The sequence below is a fragment of the Phoenix dactylifera genome, chromosome 2, assembly GCF_051530095.1.
Source record: "Phoenix dactylifera cultivar Ajwa chromosome 2, Ajwa_hap1_PhDact_Kaust_v1.1, whole genome shotgun sequence".
Classification (NCBI taxonomy): Eukaryota; Viridiplantae; Streptophyta; class Magnoliopsida; order Arecales; family Arecaceae; genus Phoenix; species Phoenix dactylifera.
Window position 1 is genome coordinate 44947617 of NC_143191.1, and position 27528 is coordinate 44975144.

At 36.1% G+C, this 27528-nt stretch overlaps 2 protein-coding genes across 21 annotated transcripts; one reads left to right on the top strand and one right to left on the bottom strand.

The window, feature by feature from the left end:
• Positions 1–1077: 1077 nt before the first annotated feature.
• On the top strand, positions 1078–16932 carry LOC103707437 (uncharacterized). Of its 19 annotated transcripts, none has more exons than XM_089929066.1 (10): positions 1078–1208; positions 1300–1408; positions 1560–1653; positions 4799–4988; positions 5200–5298; positions 5387–5693; positions 6601–7171; positions 7291–7425; positions 8847–10374; positions 10740–11048. In XM_089929066.1, exons 9-10 carry the CDS (start codon positions 8878–8880, stop codon positions 10764–10766), a joined length of 1524 nt encoding a protein of 507 aa, XP_089785192.1. In that variant the 5' UTR covers positions 1078–1208; positions 1300–1408; positions 1560–1653; positions 4799–4988; positions 5200–5298; positions 5387–5693; positions 6601–7171; positions 7291–7425; positions 8847–8877; the 3' UTR covers positions 10767–11048. The 19 variants fall into 19 exon arrangements, with proteins under 19 accessions (XP_089785192.1, XP_089785201.1, XP_089785196.1 ...); XM_089929075.1 differs by having other exon boundaries at positions 8885–10374; positions 10743–11048; XM_089929070.1 differs by having other exon boundaries at positions 6601–7425; positions 10743–11048.
• LOC103707436 (putative leucine-rich repeat receptor-like serine/threonine-protein kinase At2g24130) lies at positions 16223–21368 on the bottom strand. Of its 2 annotated transcripts, XM_008791920.6 has the most exons (3): positions 19835–21030; positions 18164–19471; positions 16223–16890 (listed from the first exon to the last, which is right to left on the bottom strand). In XM_008791920.6, exons 1-3 carry the CDS (start codon positions 20853–20855, stop codon positions 16472–16474), a joined length of 2748 nt encoding a protein of 915 aa, XP_008790142.4. In that variant the 5' UTR covers positions 20856–21030; the 3' UTR covers positions 16223–16471. The 2 variants fall into 2 exon arrangements, with proteins under 2 accessions (XP_008790142.4, XP_008790141.4); XM_008791919.6 differs by having other exon boundaries at positions 18164–21368.
• Positions 21369–27528: the final 6160 nt, after the last annotated feature.

A 27528-nucleotide genomic window follows, 5' to 3' on the forward strand; every position in this document is an offset into this window, starting at 1 on the left:
GAGACCATGAGGGTAATAAATAACTTGGTGGAGGGGAGATGAAACTCCAGTCCATTATTTTACCCCTCAGAAAACCTTGTTAATTCTGGTTAGATGATGAACTCTGGACATTTGATGTTTGCTCATCTGTTTTCCATATTTAGCATTACTTGATACAAACAAGTGATTGCATGGTAGTATCATGGATCTCAGATGAATGTTTTGAGGTCAGGCTATGCAATAAGCTTGAAGAATGCATCCAAGTGGTCTTTATATTTTTGAGGAAAATGAGGGAGGGCTTATTGAATACAGTTAAAGGAAAAGGCAAGCCTCTTAGGCTGCATTTGGAAATGGTGCAAGAGAGGAAGTGAATGATTTAATTTCATCTCTTTTCGATCAAATACTTGTTGAATGGTTGGATGAAATTGTTGTTTAGAAGTATGAAAAGATGTTTCGGAAAAAAGGTACACTTATTTATTTTATTTAATTGAGAAGTCCGAATTATATTAATTCATGTACTCTGGTTTAAATCCTCATAAATTATGTATTTATCTTTATAAATCATTTTTTGTTACATGTTACACGTTTTCAATACTGGCTTAATTAGCATTTGATTAAGAGTTTGGTATCTTCTCTCTCTCTCTCTCTCTCTCACACACACTCTCACACACACACACACATACACACACACACACATATATATATATTGGCATAGAAGGAGAAGCTTCTAAATCTATTAAGAAAAAAATATTTTGCATAGATAGAGGATCCATATCACCCAAGACTAAAGATCATAAGTTCAAATGAAAGGAGATAGCCAATAAATTACGGATTAACATGAGAGGTACAATCAAAAATAAAGCGAGACGAGCACAATCAAAAGTAAAGAAAAAATTATAGTACTAGAGCAACTCTTGAAGATTAAATTGTCCATTGGCGTTGCGTTCTTTACGATAGTAAGGAGGACTAGAAAAATTGTATTGATTGCGGCCTTGGAAAAAAAAGCAGGGCTCGAATGTTACGAAGTACGAACCTATATATATATATATATATATATATATATATATATATATATATATATATATATATATATATATATATATATCGCTGTTTTGGTTATTTCAATTTCAAGTAACAAATGCCTGCAATTTCAAGGGTATATATATTAAAAAACCTCGAAAAATCAGCAAACCGGCGCGTCTTCCTACCTCGATCTCTAGATTCTTAAGGTGGAATTAGGGTTGGGGTATTTTATGTCCACGTCCCAAAGACCTATCCATCTCACTCCAAACCCTTCTTTTTCTTCCTATTTTCTTGCAGAAATCCTTTTTCCAGTGGGAAACACCTCCTCCATCCTCCCCTAGTACGACATCGGAGATGGCCAGGAGCACTGCAACCACGCCTTAAGCTCCTCCTAATCCCCTCTTTGGTCCGTTCCTCTAGTGTTTATATCTGTTCTACTCCCTTCTTGCCACTCCGATCTCCGCTTGTTCTCCAGTTTCTAGGGTTTTGATTAGGTTATAATGCTGTCATGTTTTTGAAGCTTTGCTCTTTCTTCTAATAAAGCTTCGAAATTTCAGTTTCGCAGCAAGAGATTGTCTCCCTTACCACATGCTCTGCTATCTTGATCGCATCAGTGGAGGATTTATCCTTGCATTCAAACCTCTCTCTCAGGTTCATTATTCTTTGTTTCTTATAGAAGAAGTTTTTTTTTTTTCATATTTTTTTGATTAATTTGATTTGATTTTGATTGTTATTAGGTAAGGTTGTTGCTTATTTCAGAGGTTATTGAGGATGATGGATGGTTTGAATTTTAAGGAATTTGTTGCGTTTTTGTCTGCGTTCAGTTCTTGCATGAGTCTGCAACAGCAGATTGAATGTAGTCATTGCCATTCTTCAATTTTTTTTTTTCTTTTCTTCCACTTAAAAGATTCTTATTCTTGTTCTTATTTTGCATCATGCCATCCATTTTAAGGACCTTTACAGTATTTCATTTCTGCTGTTTTATTTAGAGTGTACGATTTGAATGCCAATGGGAAGGTTTTGTTCAATGATATATCGTGTGTTTTGCAGGACTTGACAGGGCCTTTTATGATATAAATCCAGGTTTTTGAGTTCTTTAGTCACTCAGATAAAAATCCTTATTCAAGGTTGCAGTTATTGATCTGTTCATCTTCATAAATATCAATGATGCAAACATATATAGTGTGTATCACATGGATAAGTTATATATGGAAGTTGTTATGTTCCATCTTAGGTTAATCAAGCATTTTGTGCATGGTGTTGAAGCATAAAATCAAAAACATTAATGATGTGATACATGTGTTTCGGACAATAATAGTCTATTCTAAATTCAAGTTATGAAAGTTGACATCAGAATTTGTGGGTCCCCATGTCATCCATGAAATTACATAAGCATGAGAACTATTTATAGCATGATTTGGTTTATATCAAAGTAAGATTCGCCATCTCGGTACCGAATCTCGTATCAGTACCATCCTATTATAGTATTGGAATGCCTAATATAGAAGTCGGTTCGGCATGCTGAGTGTCGGTACGCCCTCTATACTATCGGTTTGGTATCTGTACAATATGGTACGGTCAATATGCATTGGTACCGACCGGTACGACAAACCTTGTGTCAAAGTATCACTTATTGTATGTTAATGTTGCAATATCTGAAGTATGGAAAATCTTAAATTATTTCTCAAAGAAAAAAGGGGCAGAGTCTTCAATTAATATGCTGATTAGCCATAAATCGCTTTCTTCAGTGCAAATTCCATAGGTCCATACAAACTGATATTCAAATTCAATACCATTTTACCTCACAAACATTCTAAAGGATGATTTAGGATAAATACCTAGAAAATTTAATATCTTTAAGTTGTGAGATCAAATTCCACTGACCTTGTAAACAACACCTCCGCTTGATACTCACTCAAATTCATGTTGCATGTAACCTTTTGTAAAATATCTTCTGGATCCTCTTTATACTACACTGTCAGGCTTTTGGAGTAAAATCACTTCATTGACTTAATTAGAATTGTAATTTTCAATTAAGGAGCACGTTAACTACTTCGGATCAAGTGCCAGAACTGCATTAGTTCTTATAAGTACTATAATCCATTTCTTTTGCTCACTATGTATATACCATACATATGCCCTTTTGTACTATTTAGTGTCCTTTCTCAAACATCTAGATGTCCCATTTTTGGGAAAGGGGATAGAAAACCAGCCTGCCATTTAATACTTAAATATGGAAAACACCATAAAGAGCAGAATGCTTAGCAAGGTTTGCAGACAGTTTTCAATCTACAATAAGTTTTATACTCTTCATTGTTTGCCCAAAACAAAAAAAGAAAGAAAGAAAGAAAGAAAAAAAGGGTATTTCCCAATGAAATGCTTCTGCTATCTGACATACCAGAGGCTTCGAAATTTAATACTTTTCCAGATTTTCTTTTGACATCTTACCTGCAAAATGTAAAAAAAGAAAGAACCTATATATTTGTCAGCATATACATGCTTTTTCTTACTTAAACTTTAGATTATCCATCCTGCATTTGTTGGATGGTTGGCATGCTGGCTCTTCACAAATTTATCCTCCTCTCTGCATATTGATGTTTATACATTTACTCTGTTTTAAAAACTGTTCAGTTGAAAATTATGCCTTGATACCAAGTTTTATTTATTTTTACTAGACAGTTCCGATCCATGTCCTAGAAGAAGCTGGGTATGCAAAGGATTCCTCACTTTACCTATCTGACTTCATAAATATATTTATCTTTATCTAAAGCTCACATCTCCATCTGATTCTATGTTTGTTTGAATTCATGAGATACAAAATTTTGATTTTCATAAACATAGACAGATGTAATGGATGTCGCTTTGTATTAAAAGTTTAGAAGTTCATCGGCAATATCTCTTGTTCAAATGTTTGAAATCTTTTAGTTCATCCATTTCTGTTGCGGCACTGGAAATTATATGCTATTGGTGTCTAGGAAGGATGACAATTTTTAAGCTAAGATAAACTATTAATGTCTTTACATTCTGATACATGATGTTTGATGGAACCATTAAGGTTTAAAAGATTTATGTCCAACATGACATCAATTTCCAAATGCAAATATAGAGAATTATTTGGATTTGACAATAAGTTTTTATTTTTCTATGCATTGTATCATCTCCCTTTGGGTGATTTATGTGGACTACAAATCCCAACAGGAGTTAGGCAAATCAAGAGGAAACTTATATGATTTATCGACCATATAGCCTAGACTAAAATGAGAAGCACCTATTTTTGAGTTTAGAATATGTAGTCTGTATATGTGGGCAAGAACTAGGAAATCAGGACTTGCCTATGTGTTCAGTTCCAACAGCAGTATGATCAATAGGACATCACGTGGTTACCATTTTGACATCTGTTTGTCTAAGAGAGTTGTGCATAGGCGGTGTCAGTGTTGTTTGATGCCTAAGGGGATGACCCTTGACAACAGCACTAGGGGTGAGGAATTTTTTCTTGCACAATTCTTAGAGATTTGACTAAATTGACATGGCTATTGATATGTGGTCTATTGATATGTCGGGAGCGGTTGGTTTTGGTTGTGATTGCGTTAGCTGTGTTTTCTTCCCCTTCTTCTCGATGTTATATGCTGTTCTTTTCTTTTTCTTTTTCTCTTTGTTTTTTAATTCTTAATGCTCCCTTCTCTAGTTAGGGTTGCTTTAAGATATCTTTTTGCGTACTCTCTTGTACTTCCTGCTGTTAGTTAGAAGGGAACTTTTATGATGTTAATAGATGAATAACTTCTCATGTTTGTCACAGATCCTTGGCAACTCTTATTTGAAGATGGAGGTTGAAGTTCCCATTGATAAGCAAATGTCGCTGGGATACAGTTCTTTTATTCAGTTATCACCTTATTTGGTTTTATAATTAAGTGAGAAGCCTACAATTGTGGAGTATCTTTTGTGTGAAGACATCGAGTAGTGCTCTCTGAAATGAGTTGTCAATTCCAGTATGGCTTTCTGAGGCCTTTTTGATCTGTAAAGCTCATTTGTATGCATTGTCCTGTTTTACTTTGTCGTAGAATTTTAAAAATGCAGTGCATCAATGTACAATAACTACTGCAACTTATTTTTTCGCAATAGTTCAATTGATCTGATTGTTTTTAGGAGAAGACAAATTAATTGATGTTGCTTATAGTTCAATAATACTTTTTCTGTCAGACCAGATTTATGGGAGAAAATATGAACCCGAGGAATCTGGACTTTCTCGCTGCAAACAATCTGTGAAGTATTATATGGAATACTGGACGAGATACTTAGGCATGCGCTAGGAATCTTTTAGTATTTCATTCCAGCATTTATATTCTTATGCATTTACTGCAGAACTTGATATTAGTTTTGTTCTCAGGTCCCGGAAAATTTAACAGTGCACGCCACTGAACGCTTCCTGCACTGGAGTTGTTGCAATGCTTTGATTCAACTTAAAAAACTTGCTTGCAGGGCACCATTGCTCCAGCAACTGGAACTAGCTCTCCTCCAACTCAGTCTCTCCAGCTCTGGGAAAGGTTTAGCATTATATCCTGTGGATTAGGCCAATCCTTGCAAGATAATTCTGTGGCGATGCATATCTTGTGAGCAGCCCTGGCATAAAATTCCAGGGAGAGCAGAGCAGGTCTTGAGAGATGCAGCCACCGGGGGATGAGCACGAATATTTGGTATATTACAATATTCACATATAAGTTGGCATGCTCCATTAGCGACGTTATGAAAGAAAATTTGGGATGTTATTCAAGTTGCATTATTAGGATTTTATTATAAATATTCTTCTAAATATCAAATTTTATATAAATATCTTTTCAAAATTGATATTTGCAAGTATATTCTTTTAAAACATTTGTTTTGCTATTCTATTTTTTTATTTTTAGTTTTGCATATGTATCCATACCATTTAATGCCGTTAAAAATTAACGGCTTCAAATTAAAATGATTAAAATACTTTTAATGAATAGATGTGAAAAAAGAAATATTTATAAGACAATCACGATGGAGAACAAAAAAAGTAATTTCAAAATTTTATTTTATTTTTAATTTAAATAAATATAGTTTTTATTAATAGTATTAGAAAAATCATTATATTAGAGGCATTTGTGCAAAAACGGTATTTTATGAGGGTATAGAAATAAATATAAATTTTAAGAAAGTATTCATACAAATTTAAATTTTTTTAAAAAAATTTATGCAAAAAAAATAATAATCATAAAATTTTCTTTCAAAATCTATTATTTATAAATTAATCATTTGCCAAATAATCCATTTAATTATCTGCAAAGCGTTGCATCGTTCCCCAATAACCCATACACTCAAAAATAGATCATAGATTGCTTGTGAATCATTGGATGGCATAAATGTTATTTTTCGTATAATGATAATTGCCGTGGAGTCTAATATTTCTTTAAGGAGACTAGTTGGATACATTAAAGTGGTTGATATGATGATGATGATAATGTAGAGGATCACGATGGTGATGGTAATATAAAGGATCGTGACAATGATGACAACAATAATGATGCAAGCTTTTTTTAAATGGGGCAAGTTGGCAACCTGAATTTGTCATTACTGTAGGTCTCGTAACGTGAGATGCATGCATGCGCGTGGCACGAACACCAGCACGCCTAAGTGATACCAAAACGAGGCGGACTCACGTGCCGGTTCCTCATCATTACCCTCAGCTCCTCGACGGCAATGATTCCTCCCCAGTCCAGGAACCGCGTGCCGCTGGATCCAGCACGTGCGACGTCCGTCCTTCCGTTCAACTTTCGGGCCATTTCCGCCAGCCATTTTCCTAGCCGTTGGCACTGGGCAGCGATCCTTTAAAAAATAAATAAATGGCGTCGAGGAGCCACAGAAAACAAGAAGTGAGGTGGGGCTATAAATTATAAGCGAGCGAGCGAGAAGAAAGCGCAAAAAGAGGAGATTGGGGACATAAATGTAGGGGAAGGCTCCGGGCTTGGATTCCAACCGGACGTTGGATTCCTTTCAACCCCGTTCCTGTTACCCTCCCTCCTTTAGCGACTCTATTTATTGGCTTGGTTCTTATTCTTTTCTCGATCTCGTCTGTTAAAAAGGAAAGAAACGAGACCATAAACAAGCTCATGTTATATACATGGGGAAGCATTCTAATTCAGTGAAGGGGGTGACTTCTCATTACTTTCTTGGACGCAGATGCTTCGCCTTCTTGTTTCTTGGTTTTTCTCTAGTTTCAGGGTTTCTTATCTTTTGTTTCTTTTTTTTTGTGAAAAATGGGTAATTCAGGTGGTTGGTTTGATGGGTGTTCTTGGGCGTTGTGGGAACGCAAAAGAGGAAGGAGGGGCTTATGGGCCTGACAATCTTGTGCTTTGGGGGCACTGTCTAGGGTTCAATTTATAACATCTTGAAGCCGTTGATCAGGTGAGCTGGAGCTTTTTTTGTTTCTTTATCTTTTGATGTTGGTTGCTAGGCTTTCATTTCTTTGCTATTATTTTCTGCACTTTGATCTGTTTTTTGATTAGAAATCAACTTGAAGTTGCATGATTTTATGCTTTAAAAATTGGATTTTTGAGCTAAGCATGTAAAAACAATCCTTTTTTGTAATATATATATTTTGTTTGATTCAAATAGGCTTTAATTACGAGTTTGTTCCCTCATTTCTGTTAAATCCAAGCCTAATCTTTTGAATTCTGTAATGATTTTTCTGATTATGCCTATTGTGTTTGTCTATTAGTAGTAGGTCGAGTATGCGCTGTTGCATGAGAAAATTAGAAAAAAATGCCTTATATTCTTTGTTCGTACCCCACCTGTCCAGCACATGTTAACTCCCACATCATGATAGATATATTTAGCATTTGTTATCTGTTTGGAAGATTGTTGAAGAAGATAGTGCTAACCTTGTTTTTAATTTCAAAACATATAATATTGCTCTTGTTAGAACTGATGCACATACATGGTTAGTAAAAGTTGTTTCTAGGATACACCAGATGGTTGCAATTATTAAATTGATCAAACTTGAATTCGTCATAATCTTGAATCTACATGCCTGAATTGTAGCTATGCAAATATCCCATGAAATTATGGCATATAACCCACAGCCAAAAATCTTTCTTTTGGTGGAGATAAGACTTCTAAATTCACTATATGTTTGCATGAAAGTGACATAAAAAATTTCATATAAATCACACAGAATCTATTGCCGTTGGTGGGGTGTGAGAGACTCACATTTACTATGTGCCTCCTAACTTCAGATACATGAAACTGACCCCCACATATATGTTGCCTTTTGATTACCTCTTCACTTTCCATTTTAACAGATAACAATCAGCACAGATAGTTTCTAGAAAAATACGAACGTTTCTCTGCAGTAGTGCTTCTTGTAGCCAAGTGAATTACCAGAGTGGTACTTGTTGCAATTACTCTACAAGTCTGCATGACAAACAAAAAGGGTCATAGAAAAAAATTGTGATGTCGTGTTTGTGAATTTAAATAGGACAACTTGAGCTTTGATAACTGGAATAAGAAATTTTTTTTAATACATACCAAAAATTTTAGAGCTAATACTGGTTTTTAATTTTTCAGACTTTTTATATTCCACCCGCTCTTAGATAAATGATGTGAGGTTAATTTCTCCTACACTTTGTCTTCACTATATCAATATGCATGTGATTGTTGTTACATGGTAACTAGTTCTACTATTCAGGGTTAATTTGAAAGATTCAACAAAGATAATGTGAATAATTAAAGAAATTAATAATAACCCAGAGAATTGCATATTCATAAGATGGTTAGTTGTTAAGAGACGACTGATATATGTGTGCATCATATCGGTCACGATACAGGTTGAAGGACATTATTGCTTTTGTTTGTGGGATGGTAGGTGAATCCAAGCGAATGCTGGTCATGGCTGATCATGAGGTTGCTGTTTTAAAAGAAGCCCTTTGCAATCAGTACATTATAATGAAAAAGCTTTACATGGAGCTAGAGGAGGAGAGAGAAGCTTCAGCAACTGCAGCAAGTGAAGCTCTATCCATGATATTGAGACTTCAGAGAGAAAAGGCTGCAGAGAAGATGGAAGCATGCCAATACAAGAGAATGGCAGAGGAAAAGATGCATCATGCTGAGGAGTGTTTGGCGATTCTGGAGGAAATAATGCAGCAGAAAGAAATGGAGATTTCAATCCTCAAGTACCAACTGCAGGCATATAAGCACAAATTGTTGATTGGTGTCAATAATCTCGATTATGGAGAAATAGGAACTTCTGAAAGTCTATTTTCATGCGGAATTAATCACTCCTTGGACAATACTAGCTTCCGTGGTTTTTTTCGAAGGAATATCTCTTTGCCTTCTTTACGATTGGATAGACTGTGTTCCGAGGTGGACACCATTAATGGATACAGTCCATCTTTTCCTCCTGGGCAATCAATCTGGAAGAAGATTGGCGAATACACTAGCCAGCTATCTGAAAGATGTAAAGAAAGTGAAAGGCCAGACTTGTGTGAGGTTTCTGTAGATGAAGGTCACAATTCTGAAGAAGTAAATGTGAAGGCTAAAGCTGAGTCAAACTTGAGAAGCAATGAACATCAAAGAATCACAAGTGCTGGTCTTGCTAATTCAGGAGATGTGTCTACATCTTGTTCATGGTGTTCAATAGTAAGTGGTGACACATCATATCATTCAACTATAGGAGGCATAGAGTCAAATTTAGATGGTGAATGTGCTTTGTCTTCAGTTTCTCAATCTGAAGACCTACAGAAGTTACCAGAGTGTGATGATCTTGGGAATTCAGGTCTTCAAATTGAATCAAATCAAAACACAGTCCATTCTGCCTACATCCACGACATATTTGAAATCCCAGAAAGTTGTAAGGGTTGCAATTCTAGTGGACCTCTCAAGCAAGTGTTGAAAGAATTTACCCTGGAGATGAAGGACACGATCGCAATGCCTCACTTAATGCCACAAGAAGCAGCAGACTACCTTTTCCAAGATGATGATTGGTTAAGCAGGGCATTCATGTATATGAACCATGGAAACAGGTTATCCACACCAACGAAAGGTGCTCCAGGATACCTTACAGACATGCCATCTATGCCAATAAAAGGGGCTTCGTTGAACTACCACAGGACACTTGTGGATCCTCAAATTGGTACATCTACACTTGAGTCTGATTTTGAACATATCAAAGAACGGGTACAGCATCTTGATTATCATAACATTATGAAGCTGGATGATTCTGAGAAGGGCAAGGAACAGTTGAATTTATTGAAAGAGATCTATGAACAGCTCAACACAATAGAATCCCACATTAAAAGTTTTAAATCTCAGAAGTACCCTCGACAGGATGACTCCCCCTTAGTCTCTGTTATGGAGGTACATCTTGGCTAGTTTTCAAACCTTAAAATTTTATTTTTGAAATCAGAAGGAAGATAGTTGTATGTTTCCTATGCCAGTTTTAATGAATGTCTTACAGCAGTTTCTTTAATTGTTTCTTTTAAGATCCCATCTTAAATGGATGCTAATTTCATATATTTATATAAATGCAGGATGACACATATCTCTACTCTTTTTACCTTACTAGATACAGAATTCAATTTCTTGTTGTCTTTTGAGTTTCCATCAACCTGCTTAAAAGATTTCTCTTTAGTTGTTTAGTATACTTTGATCGTGCAACTGATCTGTTGTTTTGTCCTTGTCATTTCAGTTTGGTATTTTTCTAATACAATTCATTTGATCAGCAGGCAGTACTTTCCTTCTCAATCTAGTCCTTTCAAATTGAAGCAATACCTGTTATGTTCTACCCAAAGAATGTGCTGCAATTCATCCAGATTACATGGTTTTGTGGATAGCTGCTATTGTTTCCTTATGATGGTTTGGAAGGAAGAAAATAATCATGTATTTGTTGATTGGATTACAAACTGTATATAAAACATTTTACTGAGCAGGATATGTTCACATTCTCAGATCTGTATGATTCATGTCCTACTGGGAACTTGTCTTAATCTTATATAGTAATGACTATTAGTTTTTTTGGCTCCCTTGTAAAACATGCCTGTTCTTTAGAAATGCTTTTTGTGGGGAAAATATACTGATTATGCTGAACAAGCCTACAATCAAGTTCATTCTCTTTTATTATTTTGCAGAAGTCTTTGATGCTTCTCTTAATTATCATGGTGTTGTTATTGAGTCATTCCTTCAGGTATAACTTTTGGGCTCAGAAATCTTCTAATCTTGGATTTAGCCCACCAGTCTCTTTGCTAATGCTTTGGTTTTCCTGCTGGCTTCCACTTCCTAAATTTGTTCTCACTCTGCTCTGCACTGTGTATGATGCCAATAACTTGGTACCAGCTTCTGCTCCATGTGCATCAACCTTCTAACCTCTTTTGGTCTCTTGATCGGATCATAATTACATGATCATGCATCAAGACTCAGCCACTTCCTGTGTTCGATATTCATATTCGTTCATCACTCGTCTTCTTTCTGCACCTTGTTCCTAGGACTTAGTTCACTCTGTGCTGAGCTTCATATCACCAGGTATCTTGTCTTTGTTTATTAGTGCTGACCAGTAGATCTCTGCTATTGTTTGCATATGGTGTTAGATGGCATCCTCATGCATGTCTTTTTTGTTGCCAATTAACTTTAGCAAGCAGATTATTTCAGCCAGTTCTTCCTGTCCCCATCTTGGATCGTCAGCCCCTTATTATTCATTTCAAGGTGATCTAAAACATAATCTTGGTGGTGATCTTGCTTGATTTAGAGATTTTGAGGATTGCGACTTATGTTGCAAATATATTGCTAAACATATTTATTTCCATTATATTGCCTACTGATGTGCTTTGATGTCTTTCTCAATCATTAATATTTTTGTGTCTTCAAATTACCTGTACCATGGAATCTTTGTGTACATGTTAATGTAATTGAGTGCTGTAAGTATATATAGTTAATGTTCACCGTGCATCACAATAAGATAACAAATCCACATGACCCTTGCTCTTGAAATTGCTAACATGATTCATACTATTCCTGGGCTTTACATATAATGCTCCTATGCAGCTTCAGAACCAACAATACTTTTTTTGTAGAAGCTTTAAATGTATTCAACATCTTTTAGTTGACCAAAATATATTCATCCATGTGGTTTCTTGTTTTGCTTCCTAGATACATGATTTCTGCACAATTCAATTGTCTTGCTAATTTTGCTCTTCAACCATGTGCTCCACTATAACAAATTATTGCTGAACTTGATCAAAAGAAATCTAAGTTGATGTCAGCAATCTATTTTGAATTTTAAAAGAAACTGTTTTGAACTTGTTTTAGGTGTAGATCAGTTGTGGATGAGCAGATGTGAACAAAAAGAAAAATAAAGAAAGAGATATGAATACACAAAAAGGTCGAACAAACTTGTACAACGAGAACGATAAAAACAAACCAGTCGCACCACATCTTGTCTCCATTCACATTTCTGTGGCCGATATTATAAGATATTGGAATGAAAATTTTTTGCAGGAAAATAAGATATAAACATAAAAGGGAGCAGAGAAGGTATTTTAGGAGTTGTCTAGGCCATATTGGAAGCCTCTTCTAATATATTCTCACAAGATAATTGGATCTTCTTTCACCGATAGATTTCTTGGTTAACATTTTGATTCTACAACACTCTCTTGGTAAACTTCTCAAGAGAACTCAAACATCAACCTCAGAGTGAGGCATCTTTCTTGACTTATGAGGAATACAGGACTCTTTAAATAGACATATGTACTTCCATAATGATTTAGACTGATTACTAAGAGACATCTTGGATATCTAAATACCCAATTAATTAAACATTATCTCTAACAGGTGGCACCTTCACATATGCTGGGATACTTTCTCAAACATTTGCTTTCTTTTTATTTTTTCTATCTTTTCTAGCAATATCAGGTAAAGAGAAAATTAAGCTAGATTATAGTTGAAGTCCTAGTGTAAGTCATGCATGAAGCATATATTAAGCTAGTATTTGGCATGTTTGATGCACGTGGGTTATTGAGGAGAGGATAGTGTATGCCTGGAATCCTGCCAATCATGATTGCTTGCAGTTGATTTGTTAAGTGCATTCCCTTTCTAAACATGTACTTCTTTCTCTTAGTCATCCTACAGTTAACATGGAGGGGTATACGAGTGCATTTTGTATATAGAAAGAGTCAACATATACAAGGGAAAATACGAGGAGTTTGTACTATAGATACCTGTGGAGCCAAATATGTGCAGGTGGAGACAAGAGAGTAAGGAATGGAGATGCATGAGCCCCACCCCTTCAGTTTCTGTTATAATAGCATCAATAGGGGTAATCTTTATATCTATCTTACCTAGCAGGTGCTATGCTAAGAAAATGAACTTCCATCTTGTTACACCTTTTTTATTTTCTTCACAAGAAACAACCTAAAGAACTAGTCAGGTGTGACACCCTTTTAGAGCTGGACTTTGGTGCGTTGCGAGAAACTGAAGCTGGTTTTATCATTTTTTTTCTGAGTAGAATTACTAGGATGCCTTGTGGGGAGCTCTCTTATGGGTGTCTAAAATATTGCTATCTCCCCATCTGGCTTCTTTTTAGGCATTAGAGTAAGTAAAATTAAGAACCAAAGAAAAAACACTAACTGTGCCTGATGTGAAATCTAACCTCATGCTCTGTCCATGAAACCAATGCAAATTTGTTTGAATGTTACTCCATGCCAGAAAAGAATGATTTTTTTTCTTAATAGAACTCTTTTCTAGAAAATTACACAGTATGATTTCTATTGTGAACCTATATTACCTGGCACTATTTTATGATTTAATAAATTTACAGCTACTACACTTTTTGTGTTTATTGCAATCTTGCTTTACGTTTTCTATATTTTATTTATAATTGCTTAAAATATAGATAGTGAGTGCTTTCCTGAGTTTTCATTGTTAAGTAGAGCGAAGGTAAAATGCTAAGTACGTATAAATAAAATATGCGATGCGCTGCAATTATTTTAGATGCGTATATTTATATACTATTCCTGGGCTTTACATATAATGCTCCTATGCAGCTTCAGAACCAACAATACTTTTTTTGTAGAAGCCTTAAATGTATTCAACATCTTTTAGTTGACCAAAATATATTCATCCATGTGGTTTCTTGTTTTGCTTCCTAGATACATGATTTCTGCACAATTCAATTGTCTTGCTAATTTTGCTCTTCAACCATGTGCTCCACTATAACAAATTATTGCTGAACTTGATCAAAAGAAATCTAAGTTGATGTCAGCAATCTATTTTGAATTTTAAAAGAAACTGTTTTGAACTTGTTTTAGGTGTAGATCAGTTGTGGATGAGCAGATGTGAACAAAAAGAAAAATAAAGAAAGAGATATGAATACACAAAAAGGTCGAACAAACTTGTACAACGAGAACGATAAAAACAAACCAGTCGCACCACATCTTGTCTCCATTCACATTTCTGTGGCCGATATTATAAGATATTGGAATGAAAATTTTTTGCAGGAAAATAAGATATAAACATAAAAGGGAGCAGAGAAGGTATTTTAGGAGTTGTCTAGGCCATATTGGAAGCCTCTTCTAATATATTCTCACAAGATAATTGGATCTTCTTTCACCGATAGATTTCTTGGTTAACATTTTGATTCTACAACACTCTCTTGGTAAACTTCTCAAGAGAACTCAAACATCAACCTCAGAGTGAGGCATCTTTCTTGACTTATGAGGAATACAGGACTCTTTAAATAGACATATGTACTTCCATAATGATTTAGACTGATTACTAAGAGACATCTTGGATATCTAAATACCCAATTAATTAAACATTATCTCTAACAGGTGGCACCTTCACATATGCTGGGATACTTTCTCAAACATTTGCTTTCTTTTTATTTTTTCTATCTTTTCTAGCAATATCAGGTAAAGAGAAAATTAAGCTAGATTATAGTTGAAGTCCTAGTGTAAGTCATGCATGAAGCATATATTAAGCTAGTATTTGGCATTTTTGATGCACGTGGGTTATTGAGGAGAGGATAGTGTATGCCTGGAATCCTGCCAATCATGATTGCTTGCAGTTGATTTGTTAAGTGCATTCCCTTTCTAAACATGTACTTCTTTCTCTTAGTCATCCTACAGTTAACATGGAGGGGTATACGAGTGCATTTTGTATATAGAAAGAGTCAACATATACAAAGGAAAATACGAGGAGTTTGTACTATAGATACCTGTGGAGCCAAATATGTGCAGGTGGAGACAAGAGAGTAAGGAATGGAGATGCATGAGCCCCACCCCTTCAGTCTCTGTTATAATAGCATCAATAGGGGTAATCTTTACATCTATCTTACCTAGCAGGTGCTATGCTAAGAAAATGAACTTCCATCTTGTTACACCTTTTTTATTTTCTTCACAAGAAACAACCTAAAGAACTAGTCAGGTGTGACACCCTTTTAGAGCTGGACTTTGGTGCGTTGCGAGAAACTGAAGCTGGTTTTATCATTTTTTTTCTGAGTAGAATTACTAGGATGCCTTGTGGGGAGCTCTCTTATGGGTGTCTAAAATATTGCTATCTCCCCATCTGGCTTCTTTTTAGGCATTAGAGTAAGTAAAATTAAGAACCAAAGAAAAAACACTAACTGTGCCTGATGTGAAATCTAACCTCATGCTCTGTCCATGAAACCAATGCAAATTTGTTTGAATGTTACTCCATGCCAGAAAAAAAATGATTTTTTTTCTTAATAGAACTCTTGTTCTAGAAAATTACACAGTATGATTTCTATTGTGAACCTATATTGCCTGGCACTATTTTATGATTTAATAAATTTACAGCTACTACACTTTTTGTGCTTATTGCAATCTTGCTTTACGTTTTCTATATTTTATTTATAATTGCTTAAAATATAGATAGTGAGTGCTTTCCTGAGTTTTCATTGTTAAATAGAGCGAAGGTAAAATGCTAAGTACGTATAAATAAAATATGCGATGCGCTGCAATTATTTTAGATGCGTATATTTAATAACCATGTGGCTTTGCCTATATCTATCACATTATCATTTTGACAAATAAGAAGTTAAATGCGTAGTCCTTAATAATTTGAGACTCTCTTTTGGCCAAGTTAGTTTTAAAGTGAGTATAAGAAAGAAATAATTTAAGATATCTAGGTTTTCTCTGTCCGTCAAATGCTTTGCCAACTATCTGCTTCAGAATTTTCCAATCAACAGAGTGCATTCTTAAGAATTGTTTTACTAATTAGCTTCAGCTTTCAATACAAATTATGAATGGAACTGCTTTTTATTCTTATTACATCCATATCCTGCTTTTCCTATCTACAATTCTAGGAATCCATTGCTTTGTAAATCTTCGTTATGTACAGCAGCAGAGGTGCTGATCTTGATTCAGTACCAAAGCTCATTTTCCTCAGTGCCCCTTTTATCTAATCCATTTCATGCTAACAAGTTGTCAGGACCTGGAAAAATTTACCAATAATCTCCAGTGATGGTAGATGATGATATCCCACGTGATGATGTAAAAGTTGCAGTTTTGTCGCATCCAAGATAGTGTTTTAGTCTGTCCAGAACATCAGCAGCATCAAGCATGGTGGGTCTGGTTGAAGGAGCTTCTTGGGTGCAGATAAGACCAAGTTCAAGCAGTTCTACAATGGCAACTTCCCACATGTTTCTAACTTCAGGGCTCTTGTCCTGCAGATCTTGCATTAGGAAGTAGTCAATAACATTTTCCAATTGATCATGATAGTGGTTCTTCACCCACATCTGCAAGCTTAGACCCTCAATAAACATGTCATCTGTGGGTCTCTTTCTGGTTACAATTTCTAACACAAGAATGCCAAAGCTGTAGACATCACCCTTTGTTGATGCACCTCTTCCGTATCCATACTCTGAACGAGAGAAGAAGAAGAAGAAGAGAAGAATTAACTAAATGAGACTACTTATATTCTACAATTAGTTACTTTTAGTAGGCTAAAATTTTAGGCAGGTGAAGTAGAAAGTAAGACTGGATTATGCTCAAATAATGTGACATACTGTAATGAGTTTGTTTATAATATTAATATATATATATATATATATATATATATATATATATATATATATATATATATATATATATATTCACATCATCATATGCACATATGTGCATAAATTATACAGACTCCATGCTGAGTGCTTCTGCCAGTTTGTTTAGATAAGGATAGCCCTTTGTGTGAAACTCCCACCATTGCAAGGTTTGGGGAGGTTTAGATATACGAAGCCTTACCCCACATGCAGAGAGGTTGTTTCCGTGTTCATGCCATGACCTCTAGGTTACAATGGAGCAACCTTACTATTGTCTGAGGGTTCAACCTCGTAGTTTTGTTTATATATGGGCAGTTATATTAATTCTTTTAATCTTTAGACAATATGGCTTACTGAAAATGTTTGCCAATTAGACCTTCCATGCATATTCCTAGTGAACTTGTCACCGTTATCCCTGTTTCTATGTGTTAATAATAATGGATTGTGCTGATGAAAAACTAATAAAAAAAGCTAATCTTAGTAGCTCTAGGTGAACATGTTCTCATTTTGCATTTCCTTCTCTCTAAATAAAAATTACAACAAATGCCAGCTGAAAGTATATTAATCCTAGAAATTATTTGGTAAACTAGTTGTATTAACTAAACAGAAATATATATACAAATATGATTTTTTTTATAAAAAAAAATTCATTTTTAATTCAATCAAAATGCAAGTGTTGAAATATTAATTGTAATCCCTTATCACAAATGTTGGATAACCGGGGATGCTACAAGCTAATACCTAGGAAGCCATAGAGGGACTTGAAAGTTAAATTTTGAAATTTATGGTTTTAATACTATGAAGTAGAGTGGTGAGCATATAGACCTCAATATCTACATATCTTACACTCAGTTATTTTGTTCCCTTCAATCTAAAGTTAATTTATTTGTCCATCAGACTGTATCAAACATAAGTGTGGACTGTGGAGTATCTACTCATTTCACTTGATATAGATAATAATTTGGTTATTTGCCTGTAGTTTACACACTCTTGTTAAATTCATTGGCATTACCTGGCATATCACCATTTTCTATCTAGATTCTTCTTCATGCATTCAGAGTGAGTAATTATAGTTTCCTAGGAGGGAGAATGTTTTACCTGGAGCAACATATCCAATTGATCCACAAAGCTGGTTAGCTGTTGAGTTGGTTGGAGTATCACATAGTATGTTTCCTTCTGCTACTTTCATGACCAGTCTAGCTATTCCAAAGTCGGATACAAGTGCAGTCATGTCATCATTAAGGAGAATGTTGCTTGGTTTCAAGTCACAGTGGATGATCTGCACTGGTGAGTGATGGTGCAAGTAGGCCAACCCCTCAGCAATATCACTGCAAATATTCACCCGTTTGATTAAGCTCAATTTTGAGGAGGCAGATTGTTGTGCCTGCGGATAGAGATGGCTCTCCAGGCTACCATTTGCCATGAAAGGAAGCACCAAAGCTTTGAAATCTGGAAGACTACATGCCGTGATGATTCTCATCAGGTTCCTGTGTCGAATCCTCTTCAGAACTTGGCATTCTCTGTTGAAACTTCTGGCAGAGTTGCTGCTTTGCAGCTGTAAAACTTTTATTGCAACTACACTGCCATCACTTAAGAACCCTCTGTAGACTTGTCCAAAGCTACCAGATCCAATCAATCTGCCCTGCTCAAATCCTCCAGTAGCCTCTACAATTTCTCTGTAAGTTATTCTAGGGTAACTTGATGACAAGTCCAGAGAAAAGTCACTTGAGTCCACATCATCTCTTCGAAACATCGCATTTCTTATGTTCTTATAACCTATCACACATATTATTGTAAGAAGGAAAGTTGACATGGAGACAATACTCACAAACAATACGAGGGATTTGGGAGAATGTATCATGCTTCTCTTCTTTGGTTGGCAACTTGGAAGGCCAGGCTGTGACCCACAGAAATGATTTCCTTCAATCATTTTCGGTGTTAAATAGTTGCACAGACTGTTTTCTGGTAGCGGTCCACTGAAGTTGTTGAACGAGAGGTCCAGTAACCTAAGGCTGGTGCATTTCTGAAGAGATGCAGGAATTTCACCAGAGAGGAAATTGGAAGAGAGGTCTAAGGACTGAAGGTTTAACAGGTTACCCAAGGACCCAGGAATTGGCCCTTGAAGATGATTGTGTGATAAGTTTACCATCTCAACTACTTCACAACTTCCCATAGTGGAAGGAATGTTACTGCTGAAATTATTTGATGATAGATCGATAGCCCAAACTTTGTCCATTTTGCTCAGCTCCATGGGGAGTTCTCCTCCTAACAAATTGTCTGACAGATTGAAGTATATAGCCATCGAGCTCAAGCTTGCAACTTCAGCTGGTATGGCTCCTGTGAGCCTGTTATGAGATAAGTCCAGAAGCTCTAATTTTGTACTCCCCAGGCTTGAAGGTATGGATCCTGAAAGAAAGTTTCCATTAAGAATGAGTATTCTCAGCTGAGTTAGATTTGCCAATGTGGTCGGAATGGAACCAGAAAGATTGTTTTTTGATAGGTCTAAGAGTCCCAGGTTATTTAAAACACCAGGAGGAGATGGGATTCGACCATAGAGCAAGTTGTTAGCTAACCACAATCTTTGTAAATTGGGTAAAAGAATTAACTCTAAGGGAATAGTTCCATTCAAAAGATTGTTTGATAGATTCAGCGACATCAATTTGGAAAGATTTGATATACTTGATGGGATTGCTCCATGGATGAGATTATCTTGGAGATAAACCTGTGAGAGGTTAACACTAAGAAGGCCTATGGTGGAAGGCAATGTACCTCCAAGATAGTTCCCTGCCAGTTCCAGCTCCTCTAGATGAGTCAAATTTGCAATTGAAATGAAGAAGGGGACAAGATTTGAATTCTGATCATCACTTGAGAAGTTGTTGTATGAGAGGTGCAATATCTTCAAAGAAGGCAGATGCATCAAGATTTCTGATGGTAATGTACCACTCAGATAATTGTTTTCAAGATCGATCTCCACCATCTCTGTTGAATTAGAGAGAGAAGCTGGAACACTACCTGTCAATTGATTTTGATAAAGAAGAAGGTTCTCCAAAGAAGGAAGTTGATCTCCAAGCTGCAGAGGAATCAAACCAGTAAACCAATTATTAGAAAGATCTACATAGCTTAATTGAGTGCAATTGTAGAAGAGAGATGTCGGGAGCCTTCCACTAAGCTGGTTGTTGCCGAGATTAATGTAGCGAAGTTTCCTAAGCATGCCAAAGCTCTCAGGAATTTCATTCTGTATATGATTCCCTTGGATACCGAGTAGCTCAAGGTTAGACAAAGCTCCAAGCTCAATGGGAATGGAACCTTGGAGTGAATTCTCAGACAAGTCAAGTAATCGAAGGTAGGAAAGATTGGAGAGAAACGGTGAGATTGTTCCTAAAAGATATTTACTCTTGAGATCAAGTTCAGTCACTCTTTCAGGATTCAGACCGCAAACGATGCCATGCCACTCACAGACATGGGTCGTCTCATTCCAGCTACTGAGGGCCTTGTCGGGATCAACAAGAATGGCTTTCTTGAATGCCAACAGTGCGGATCTGTCCAAAGTAATATCATTTCTCAGATAGAAAGGTTGAACAACAGAAGGGAGGAGGAGGAAGAGAAATTGGGTGATGATTGTGGTAGAACTCATTTTTGACAAATTCCTGTTACTGTAATTCTGAGGATTCTTCTTCAAACAACGATGCAATAAAGCTTCTTGAGACTTCCCTTGTGGATATGGATGACCAAAGATGGGAAATATGGTGAAAAAATCAATCCATGAAGAAGCAAAAAAAAATATCTGCATTGCATAATTAGATATGAGAAATCTATCATGTAATGCAGGCCTTGGTCAATTGGGAAGGTGGGATGCAAATATGATGGCATCTTTTCAGTTGTGAGGCAACTAATAGTACCTAAATTGAAATTGCGCCTGTGAAGTGGAAGCCAAACATAGTGCGCCAATGTAGATCCCACTAATCTTTTTCTTATCTCTTGGACTTTCGATCAGAGATGGGACATGACAAAAATGATATGGAACAAAAGGCAGATCCTTCTAATCTAGGCATTATTCCGTTTCCTTGGACACAAACAGCTCAGCTGATTCTATCTTTTTTCATTGGTCTTGTCACCATCAGACGGAAGGTTCTACCTGAACTTTCATGTTATTCTTTTTTTAATCTTTTCATTATTCCTGTTTTGGAGATAATGGATGTAGGCAAACAGAATTTTACATTTATTAATTTCCTAGAAACGTAAGCAATCTCATCTGGAAATTCTGAACTCTTTGTTTATAATATTATAGCATATAGTTCAATTGCTTCCACTTAATTTATTTCAGATGCCAGTATTTGTAGAAGGAAATATGACAGTTGGACTCAAATGCTCTTGTTTTCATCATTCATACCTATACACTTTCCCAAAGTCAACTTTCCATGGACTTTGGGAAAATATGTTGAATATTCTAATGACCTAACAGATTGTAGTAGTCTCCAAACCAGGGAACTTGGTACTTGTATTGGTTAAGGAAACTCCTTATTTGTAAAATGTAATGGTCTGTCGACCTAGTATGAATCTAAAAAGATTTTAGTAAACTCTTGGAGCTATTCAGGGCAAACATGTCCTAAAACAGGTACTGCATTGGTTCCTTCATGCAACTCTTTCCTCTTTTTTCGAGGAAAGGTTCGTTCATGCAATTAGTGTTGGCATTGCTGATTGTTGGTTGTAGATCACCCTGTAGGCTAGTGATGATAGGAGATTCATCAGAACCTCAAGTCACATGATTATCCAATAGAAAGCTGTTCTTAGAAAAAAGAGAGGAAAGGTTCGTTCATGCAACTAGTGTTGGCATTGCTGATTGTTGGTTGTAGATCACCCTGTAGGCTAGTGATGATAGGAGATTCATCAGAACTTCAAGTCACATGATTATCCAATAGAAAGCTGTTCTTAGAGAAAAAAAAAAAAAAAAGGTTTGTTGAATTGCAACTAGAAAATACTGCAGGACTTGTCAACCTTTGTTGCCACTTTTCTCACCATTAAACCTTATTTTTCCTGGGGTAATGCACAGTTTGGAATGGGCCCCTATTTAGACTAACCAATGACTCTTTTTTCTAAACTTCTTCAGAGCACTAATTTGGTTAAAGAGTAGCTGAAGATGAGTATACACACAGGACATCCCTGCACTCCTCTCAGCATGCTCCTACTGATATGGAATACTATCTTAGATGTACCTAGAAGTCTGAGAAAATAGCAAGTTATGTTTGAACACAGATTTTTTTTTTGAAGGAAAAACTTAGATTTTGATAAAGCATCAGATGGCATCTATTAATTCCACGAGGATCCACAATTTTGTGGTAGCATTTTCCCACTGAATAGACCACCAGTAGAGAGCTATGGCCAATTCACAAAATGAAACACCAACAGAATGTAGTTATGCATGCATATGGCAAGGCTTGCTATGTCATGATCATGAATGTAGATAAACATTTAGCAAATAGAATTAGGAAAACCATCACATTATCTCTACTAGAAAATAGATTTTTTTTTTTAATCCGACAATATTTAGGGAACCGGCTGCTCAGCCTTGTATATGGTCATTCATGTGTTTTCACTTTGTTCTAGATCTGCTGCATGACATCTTTAGTCTGTGGGAACAATATGTAGGCGGAACCATACTCACATCAGACTAAAGCCATGAATTCAGCAGCCTGCAATATGTAATATGCGTCACATATCTTATTATTTTATGTCAATTCCTGATCAGCTTCTTACAATAAAAATCAAGAAACTGCTTAATGTCATATATCTCTAAAGCAGGCTAAGGCGCCGCTAAACATAAGTTTTGCATGCAAATGCAATAATTGTCACATACAACGTCTTGAAGTGGTGTTACTCATACATCATGTTTCTTAAGTATTGAAGAATCATATGGACCGGATATCTATATATCTTTAAGGAAGTGTAGTCTTAAATAAAGAGGGAAAGAATTCATGTAGCCAACTCCAACCAACTCCAACTAGTTCGAGATTAAGGCTTAGTTGAGTTGAGTTGGGTTGAGTTGAAAACTATACTAAATCTCCTCGATCTCTTAAATTTGTTTGGGCTGACCATATGGCTCAAGTGATTGCACCTTAGTGGAAACTACATTATGTCCTTGTGTCGGATGCCAATTGGCTAGGATTTTGGTGCGTTACAGGCACGGCGGCCCACCAAATGAAGACCCACTGAGTGCACATCATTTTGTCATGTTGGCTGAGAAAAGCCTGTGTATCCCACTATGGTGTTACACATAGTGCCCGGTTCCATCAGCACATCCTTTTCATCATACCTCTACAGAATAAATAGGAAAAAGTGAAGAAGAAATGAATGTGGCCGTCCTTGTTCCTTCTCCCACTAGTGCATGAGATTGCATCACTTTTGTTCATGATCCCTCCAGGCCATAATGGGTTAGGTAATACTGGTGGCCCATCTCTTTCTTTGTTGCCTTCCGGGACAATGTCTATGGTTCATGAGCTCAGTGGGATGAGGCCTGTAAGGTCGTTTATGTATTAAAATGCTGCGAGTCCTTCTTCCTCTCTAGTCACAACCATAACTTGGTAGGACTTAAGTTTTGCCAATGACAAAATTAGCACTACAATGAACTCTCATTGGGAGTGGGAGGCATTTGCAGTCATTGCAAGCTTATTTTAGTGTCGAGGATTCGTAAGCATCTCAGTAAGTGTGAGGTTTGGCAGGACCCTGTTAGTTTCATTTAGAATTGGAAAAGGAAAGAAGAAAAGGAGAGATAAGCAATCATCCATAAGGCAGGCCAAAAACCTCCAGCCTGAGTGCATGAATTTGAATGTGAACTGCAAGCTCTTGTACATTGTTCCAAAACAGACCAACATGAGAGTGGCGAACAAGGAATCTGATCGCAATGAGGATTACTCTGAAGATCAAGGACATGCGGTCTCTCTAAAGTGGAGTTCTAGTTTAAACTTTAGACGCAAATAAGTGATCCGTCTCTTTTCCTTTTTTTTCCTGTTGGGTTGGATACAGAGGTTGATGAGCTTGATGGATAAGGTTACTCCCCTTAAAATAATCCTCTGAAATCTTTAGACAAAGATGCACATCTTTATTTGACTCGATTAAAGCTCTTGACATTATTTATGAGCTTTCGCCATTATGGTGGCTGTGTCTTCAAGGACTTTGCTTCAACTGATTGGGTTGACCATGGTAGAAGATAATGACATCACCACAGATATGGTTTCATTACATGTTCTGCTGTCAAATTTAGCTTAAAAAGAATAGTATCCGCTAGTCCATGTGTTTAGGTATCAAGCTTCAAACCTTTGGACTCAACACCCCACTTTCATCCATTTAAACCCCCCCCCCTCCCTCGGCCGATGATCTTAGAGAATTGGTCGTCTTTCATAAAAAAATATCGATGTATCTTTGAGCATTTGGCAAATCGATTTGGAGCTACCTTTCTTTGTTCCCAAAAAGAAAAACAGATTTCTAAATATACCCTTGTGTATATCGATTATTGCATATTTGTTCATTAAAAAAATCATTATTTACGTATATACCATTTCAATATCATATTTTTGCAGTAATACACCCTCTTTTTAAATTTTTGATTGATGATGCTAGCAAATAGCTATTTTAAGATGACTATGCTATATATCCTTTATAATAATACCCTGAAAAAATTTAACATTCAATTTGTATCATAGAGTGTCATACTTTTGCATAAACTTTTCAAAAATATTGATCCAAAGTGGTAAAATAATTATCTCGACTTATTAACATCAGAAATAAAAAATCTAGGAAAAGCAGTATCGATTTAGAAATAGAATAAACTGAGAAATATAAATATAAATAATAATTTATAAATATAAATATGAAATAATCTGTGTTTCGATATTATACATATATAAATTTTGATTCAATACCTAAAGTATCTTATTTGGCCTTTTCTCTTTCATTTTCAGCTGGTTGTACTGTTTAGAGGAGAAAGCCAAGAGAATAGAGTAGCTTTTTTTATCTTTGAGATCGGACTTTCCTTTATATTTTATTTTATTAAATAAAAGTGTAAAAGGAACCTTGTGAAGGTTCTGAAAACCTTTCTTTTTATCTTTTTTTTCAAAAAATCTTTATTTAATTGAAAAAGGTTATTTTATTTTATTTTGAGAAAAGTCCTCTTCTTTTCACCAGCCCACCCTAGTGCCGCCATCATTCCATCTCATCACCCACTTCTGAACTTTTTCCAAAACCATTTATATAGGAGGATAAAAAATTGCACTCTGTTTGAAATATAGACAGCTAGCCCCTGCGCCTCCCCCATGGTCAAGTTCTGTTATATATCTATAAAGGAACTTGCTTATTTAAATCATAACATGATTCTTTTGTGTGCATTTAGAAGGCATAAAAAAGATAGAAGCATGCATGGGGTCCAAAAAGAGTTGTTACGTTCTTTAGGACATCACAGCTCATTTGAAAGATGATCTTTAGTATTGCGTGGTTAATGACCTCCTCAGCACTTCTTAGGCCAAAAGCGCTCGAGTCTCCATTTTTTTTTCATACTTTTACTTTTAGCAGTAATGTCCTGAATTCTTTAGAAAGTTTAAGCAACTACTCCATTTTATGACTTGTAGCTTCCATACGACACTTGGTACCAGAGATTCCTATTGACGCATGCAATGTGGTGATGGTAACTCATGGTAACTCATCCTTCTAGTGAAGTCATTTGGAGACATGCAATGTAATTGGCCATTTGATGATGGAATATGGCATGCCATTAATACATGCCGTGCTCCATGTCTCCCTTGCATGTATCAAACACACTAATTATATTCTCTGATTATTTCAATTTTTAATTTATTGATATTTCTTATTTAGTAAATAATTTTTCCAACTAGTAAATATTTTGTTTTTATTATTAATGTGGATTTTGGCTGACCTCTATCTGCTAAGGAAACACACACACCCACCCAGGCACCCACACACACACACACACACAAAGACTACTAGCTTTATTAATTATTTTTTGTAATATTCATAGCTTGATTACAAGATATATATTTCCCTCAACAAAAGGTGCATATGAAATTTAGATTAATGATGTTGTCGTCACTGTATAGAAAATTGCATGAGAATGTGGTAAAGTTTCTATTAGCAATTCTGTAAGCAAAAATGTTCAAACAAAACCCAACTTTTGGACAAAGTTGCCAAACTATATATGATCAGACAAAGCACTGCTCTCAGCCAAGTACAGCAACCTATAAATGGATTGACTATTAACAATATTCAGAAGAACTGCAGCATGATTACTGAACACAAAAGAAAAATCAAACTGCATGGTCCTCAACAACTACGAGACTGAAGTTGGCTGCCTCTAAAAACTTTTGAGATTCCCAGAGATACGTAGAACCTGTAAAAGAGGAGAAAGCGGAAGTATAGAAGAGGAGAAATTATGTATATTTTCTTGGTGTTTAAGCTATATAAGGAGTGGCCCTTTTAAAGAGAGTGAGACCACGGAGAGAAGTATAAAGGAGGTGGAGTACAGAGTAGTACAAATTGTACTACAAAGGAGAAGTACAAGTATAGTACAAAGGAGAAATACAAAAGTACAAAGGAAGAAGATATATGGAATATTCCATATATCTCAACATCCCCCCTCAAACTTAAGGTGGTAATGTAGAAACTAGCTTGAGTTTGCTGGTATGGTGACTAAGACAACTCGGTGGGTGAGACTTCGTGAAGGTGTCAACAAGCTGATCTGCAGAAGTAACGGATCGTAAGTGGAGAATGCCATCGTTGAGATGTTGCTGGATGAAGTGACAATAAATCTGTTGCCCAGAAAGACAACCCAAGAGGGGGGGGGGGGGGTGAATTGGGTTTTAAAATAATTTTGCAATTAAAACGTTTGTGGATGACTAATTAATACTTTTGCAAGATGATTAATTAGTTGCTATGTGCTGTGAGTGAAATGAGAGTGAGAGAGAGAGACACAAGCAATCACAAACACAATGTTTATAGTGGTTCGGAGCTATCCCTTGCTCCTACGTCCACTCCCCAAGTCTCACTTGAGAATTCACTATAACCCCTTGGATTACAGCCGGTTGTTTTACAAGCTCACAACCCAACTTGTTGTTTTACGAGCTCACAACGAACTCGGTCGGTTTTTCCAGGCTCACCGACTAGAACCACCCCGATTGTTTTCCCGGGATCACAATCGAACCCTTACACGTTGGTTTTACCCTCGGCTCACCAACCAACCTCTACACTCTTGATTCAATCCCCTGACTGAATCAAGCAAAGACAAGATGGAAAGAACAAAGACAAATAGAAAAACAGAGCTTCTAAAAAGCAGATATACAGCAATATAAACTAGAGAGAAGTTAAGAGCCCTCAAACACGTTTGAGTTGGAGTAGAGTAGGGCTTCTTGAACTGTGAGTCTCCTCTTGAATGTCTGGTCGACTTGAAGGCAGGAGGAGAC